Here is a 6,043-nt window from a genome sequence, read left to right on the forward strand (position 1 = left end):
TTATGTGTAATTATATATCTAGTCTTATGACCTTAGAAATTAATCCCCCCCCCCCCCCCCCATCAAACAGCTTCCAAAACCACCTAGCAATTGTCACCTATCCCTTTCTCTTCTAGCACAGTGATAACTGAGACCATGTGTGTTCTCTCATCATGCAAGATCAAACACCTAAGTATGAAGAGACATTTGGAAAATAAATGTGCACAGTAAAGGTGAAGAGACATCTTATGTCTTCTAGCAGGAGATAACATTTAAAGATTGAATGTGCCAAAGCGGCAGAAGTGTGACATTTACTCAGGGAATGATAGATATTGGTTTATGGCCTTACTTGACCTGTATTGCAAACGTCCTTTCCAGTGGCAATAACTTCTGGTTGCGCTACATTGCACTTTTTAAATGACTAAACATAACACCGCCACCGTCTGTGGCTCTACTGATCCAAACTTACAGCACTGTAGATCACTGTGCTGCTGTAAGTTCTGTTCAACTCTGCGGAGTCCGGCTGTTACATCCATGATGTGGACAGTTACAGGTAAAATACATACTGTATGTGCAGCTTTCTGTACAAGGTTTAAAGAGTATAAATAAAAGCAAAACTCCAAATAGTTCAATAAACAAAATAGTGATTTATTAATAATTTAAAGATCTATAATAAATTTCATTTTAAAACTTTACTCCGTGGACATTCGGGAGTGCAATAATCTCCCTTATTGGCAATAAATGTGCAATCTAAGCTTTGCAAGTCACTGGTACATACATACTTCCAGTTTACACAGTCCAGAAAAGAAGAAGCATCTCATACATACCATATAGCATTTGAGGTGAGGCTCCCTAAGGACAGAGGTCATTCACATTGAGAAGTTTCAGAGCAAGTAAAAGATTAAACATAACCACTGTGTGGTTCACAAAGCTCAGGCAAGAAACAATGTTACATTAATGTGAATTTAGAATTACAATTATAAAGTTGAAAACTCTACTTTTGTGCATAACAGTTACACAATCCTTTTGTTGCCAACGGATAGATACCATGATAGAAAAAAAGTAGAAATGCCAAAAATTGTGGATTCCTCTTTTATCATATAAGCTACACTTAAAAGTTCAGGCCACCTCATTTTATAGGTAAAAATATTGACAGTGCTACATATAAAAGTGGATATGTATAGTACTTTGTAAATATGAATAAAAACAAAGCCAAGTACTTCAAAAATTCATCAGAAGTTTAAATGCATTTCTTTGGCTCCTTCAATGTTTCAGGAGAACCAGCCTTCACAGAAGACATATGTATATATTGTTCATCCATATCTTTGATGGATTAATACGAGTCCAATGCTACTTTTTGGATCTTAAGCCACGGCATTTCTAAGGCAGTGCTCTCATGTAAGCTTCCCAAGGCCTTCTTCATGCTCTGGAAAGATGAACCATCTCTCCCACTGCAACTTTAAGAATCTTGATTCACAGGTATCACCTCCTAAGAGCAATGACAGCTGTCAAAAACTTTTGACAGGCTTAAAGAGAAACATTTCTTTTAAGGAATGATTATCACCTGAACACCTAGTAAACCATGTCTCACGTGGATTGCAGAGAATCAACTTTAAAGACATTTTGATTGGCTGGACTTGTGAAGTATAATTGTTGAGGAGGGACTCGATTGTCACAAGGACTACTAAGACCCAATGTCCTTTCAAAATCCAGTAGCTGACCCATGAAGTTAAAGTTGGGTGAGATGTTGGATTTCTTCATCTTGACTATGTCGTAGGCATCATTCATGGAAAGGTTCAGCTTTTGCATGAGGTAGGCCACTGTTACCGTGACCGATCGACTGATTCCAGCCAGGCAGTGTACTAGTACACCACAGCTTTTTCCTCGTGCTTCATCTGGAAGGAGAGAAAACAGAAATTTTAGTTTAAGCAACAGGACGAACTGTACATTTCAAAAGTTCTCTCGCTCCTAAACACTAGATTTTATCATGCTTTTAGCAACGTTAAAGAAGTTGGTATCACGGGGCATCTAGCTGCCACAGCCAACTATATGGCAGCCCACCTCGGAGAGACATGAGAAGCTCTGATGTGCGGAAGGGGATAGAAAGGAGGGAACACGGAGGAGAAAGACCCAAAAACCACCTCTAAAGTCACTTCTTCCCCTGTTGATAAACATGGAGTGGAAATGTGGCTTTATTCCCCCTCCCTATTTTTTTCTACATTAGGAATTCAATTGCAGTCAACAATGGGTTTATTCAGACATTTCAAGAGAAAGAGGGAAGTCACAGGGGACAGTCACCCATTAAGAGGAACAGGATGTCAACATTGCTCTAAAATGAGTTCCTTTGTAAGAGGAAACTAACTACAATGCTTAGAGATTAGGTTCTGCGTGGCTTCCAGCCAACATTCTCTTCCTGCCGCGCTCATATTACCATTGCCCTATGCTAGGAAGATGAAAGTTCACAGCTCCAAGACTCTACTGAGAATTTAAAGGGGAAAATCACAAGTCTATACTATAATTATTGACACGCTTAACCGAAATAAAACATCAATACTCACCAATAAAGGAGATTGCTTCCGGAAAAAACTGAGAAAGGTTTTGGCTCCAGTGGTCCGATATAGGAATCTGCTTGTATCTGAACTCTCCAGCGTTTTCAAAGAGGTTAGGCAAGTTAGGGGTCACGTTCAGGATGTACTTAATGCCAAATTCTTCTAAAATATCCAGGTTGGTGGAATCCTTGGCACATCCAAGGTACAAGTAGGGCAGTATTTCAACTGGGAATGAAGGTTGCGTGTTGGAGAGGGGGCTACCGTCAGAGTCTGTAGCACTGTTGGGGTCCCGGTCAATATCAGATTCGATATCTGATGAAGAATCTGAGCTGATGCGGAGGCCTCCCAAACCTAGGACTGGAGGAGAACTACTGCTGCAGGAACTATCCAGATTGGTTTCACAATGCACTGGGAACTCTGCCTGGAACTTGTTAAAGCCACCTGCAATAGGAGAAAAAGCAAAAAAATATATATAGATCGGTGTACAAATCTCAAGACAACACTAAATCAAGGAGCTGAGACCTTGGGGCAAATTCACACACACGGCAGATTTTGTTACAGAAATTTCTGCGACAGAAAGTCAGTTCCATTCAACTAAATAGCGCGGTTTCTGCAGTAGGTGCATGGATTGCAGCGCTATTCAGATGAGTGGGGCAGTCGCAGAAAATTCTACAACCAATCTGCTGGGTGTGAATATACCGAAAAACAATATATGCGTAAAGTCCCCCCCCCTCAACTTTTTTTAAATGTATAGTTAACCCTTAGTAAACTTGCTTATTTCCCTGTACATTACAGCTCGCCTCTATTGATAAGAGCTTGGAGTCCTTCATTTGCGGAATGCAAATACGTCCGACCTTAATTCTACAGTGCATTTTAGATAAGGCTACACAGACTTCGCACCTCGCCAGAAAAATATCAATCGCTAGGGGTGCAATAATAAAATAAATCCACCCCGTGCAGATACATGAATCACAAGGCTGCCGCGATAATCGCCAGGAAAATTATCTGTAAACCTAAAAACACAAACCCAATATGTTACCTTTATACAATATAGGGAAGTCTTTAGCTCTAGGAAGGGGGCAATAAATGGCAGACAGACGCTACGACATGAACACAAATTGATACAAAACTAAAAAACGCACCGGAAAGGTTTAACTGAATAAAATTTACAAATGTGAACATTTTCACTGGGTAGTTATTTTTTTTATGTTTGTAAATCCAACAAGACGTGAGATCCACTGAACATATGGAGGGTGGATTCTCTATACATAATGGAGCCTGGAGGATGTGCTATGACATAAAGCAGCAGCGACCACATTTATAGCAAACACAACTCTGCCTAAAGCGGCTTCAGGCTTTGCCCCTATGATGCCCTATTTATCTGGAACGTGTGGACTGTGGCTGCAGCGTGCCACTCCTGTCTACAGGGCACGACACACTGGCACGGATTTGGTGCCAACACAGCAGGGCACTCACCCTCCAGGTAGTACGCCTTGCAGCCCTCGTCCTTCAGCCTCTTCATGAGCAGCCCCAGCACCGTCTCCCCGCCCGTGTTCTCATTCCACTCGCTGCTGTTCTCATCATACAGGATGACAGCGTCTGAGCCGCATCTCCTGGCGAACGTGTCCCGGTCCTCGCTGCGGGCAAACAGGGATCTGATGGGCAGGTTGCCCTTCTTGAGCCGGCGCAGCATGATGCCCGGGATGGCGACGTTGATGGCCGCCTCGATGTGGGACGACTCATAGAGCTCCTGCGGTCTGCAGTCCATCAGTAAGAGGCGCTCGTTGGCCCGCTCCAGCTGCTCGTTCAGCCAGGCCACCGACTTGCTGACCGCCATGTCTGACTTGGGGTGCACGGGTCTGAGCTTGTCTATCATTGAGGAGAGGGGCAGAGAAGCGCGGCTGAGGAACTGAGGTGTGCAAGCGGCCTCTGCCTACTGCTGTATCCGCTCCTCCTTGTCAATGGGACCGAGTGAATGGTGGCGGCGTCTCCCGCGCCTCGTCCTCTGTGTGATCAATCAGCTCCGCACGGCCCAACCACAGGCAGCGACTACTGAATGGATACAAACAGCGAACGTCTCAATGGATACATTGTGCGCGCCGACCAATCAGAGCAGCCCGAACGCTCGTTGCCCTGGAGACGGGCCGGCTGGAACAGGTTGTGTTGATGAATTGTTAATGAGTTTGTCATTCACAAAAACGGAAAGGAATTTCCGCTGTGGATCAGCCGAGTGCAAACAAGCAGCAGCGGCCCAGGAGGGGAGGGGGTGAGGAAGGAAGCGGAGCGGGTGAGAGAGGGGGATGGGAGCGGGCTTCTCGTTATCACGCTGCCTTCCCTAAAGTTCCTGCTCATAACCCTTTGTGAAGAAGTGTGCGCAGCCTGTCTGCAGCAGCCACCATTGTACTTCACGTATCCGCCGCTGCTCAGACCTGTACAAAGATTTATTGCTTACACATAAACACATATTCACATTTTATTTTTGTTAATTAATTGCTATCCTTATAAAAGAAAAATAATCTTCTGATTTGTCATACATACATGTGAGAAGAGCCGGCCTTTGGGGTGTACGACCTGTGCCATCACACAGGGCGCATCACTCCAGCAATGGAAGGGGGCGCTATGCTGGCTCCCTTCCCCTGCTTGTGTTTTTGAAGCACCCGGGCCCGGTGACTCTGCAGCTGCTTTTCCGCCAGGGCGCACCTCAGTGGTGTAACTACCGCAGTAGTAGCCATAGCGGCTTCTAAGGGGCCCATTGCATGAGGGGGCCCCCCATGCCCGGTGGCGGCGCTAGCAGACGTTACGGCTGCTACAGTGGTAGCGACGCTACATGCAATAGTATCTGCGTCCTTAGGATGCAGATACTATTGAATGCTATGGAAGATCAGAGAGGCATCTCCCTGCTCCGCCATTTACTAGACTACAGGCCTGCAGCGTATCAAGCGCAAGGACAGGATCCCTACGTAGGCCGGCGTGATGACATCACTGGATCACGCCGGCCTGCATTGTGGAGCAGCTCCATTAGTCGCGGGAACATGGCCTAGGTGAGTATAATTTTTGGGTTTTATTTGTTTGGGGGGCATTGTCTACAAAGGGAGGTGGTGGGCTGTATGGCACTGTCTACAAGGGGGAGGCACTAAGGGGACATTAGGCACTTAGGGGCGTTATAACGTTTGGGCACACTTAGAGGACAAAATACTCTCTCCTTAAAGAAGTTATAATATATCATATTATTAAATATTATTATTATACTGAATGGGGGGCACTAAAGGAGCATTATACTGTGTGGAGGGCAATATAAGGTGTGGGGGCACTTAGGGGACATCATACTGTGTGTGGGGGGGCACTAAAGGGGGCATTATACTTTGTAGGGGCACTATAAAGGGCATTATAGTGTGAGGGGGCACTAAAAATTGCATTATACTGTGGGGGGCATTATACTTTTTTGTGGGGCATTTATTTTATGATGGGGTGGGGCACCATCTATCCTAAGGCCGGCCCTGCATGTGAGAACATGA

At 45.0% G+C, this 6,043-nt stretch overlaps 1 protein-coding gene across 1 annotated transcript; it reads right to left on the bottom strand.

Moving 5' to 3' along the window:
• Positions 1 to 606: 606 nt before the first annotated feature.
• On the bottom strand, positions 607 to 4,603 carry DUSP6 (dual specificity phosphatase 6). Its single transcript, XM_075856807.1, has 3 exons — positions 4,005 to 4,603; positions 2,538 to 2,969; positions 607 to 1,874 (listed from the first exon to the last, which is right to left on the bottom strand). The coding sequence occupies exons 1-3, from the start codon at positions 4,402 to 4,404 to the stop codon at positions 1,567 to 1,569; spliced, it is 1,140 nt and encodes a 379-aa protein (XP_075712922.1). The 5' UTR covers positions 4,405 to 4,603; the 3' UTR covers positions 607 to 1,566.
• Between the last annotated feature and the right edge of the window lie 1,440 nt (positions 4,604 to 6,043).

This window comes from Rhinoderma darwinii, chromosome 3 (genome assembly GCF_050947455.1).
Source record: "Rhinoderma darwinii isolate aRhiDar2 chromosome 3, aRhiDar2.hap1, whole genome shotgun sequence".
NCBI lineage: Eukaryota > Metazoa > Chordata > Amphibia > Anura > Rhinodermatidae > Rhinoderma > Rhinoderma darwinii.

Coding starts and splice junctions, on each gene's coding strand:
- DUSP6 (XM_075856807.1), bottom strand. CDS start 4,404: ATGATAGACAAGCTCAGACCCGTGCACCCCAAGTCAGACATGGCGGTC. Junction 2,970..4,004: donor CAAGGCGTACTACCTGGAGG/GTGAGTGCCCTG, acceptor CTCCTATTGCAG/GTGGCTTTAACAAGTTCCAG. Junction 1,875..2,537: donor GGAAGCAATCTCCTTTATTG/GTGAGTATTGAT, acceptor CTCTCCTTCCAG/ATGAAGCACGAGGAAAAAGC.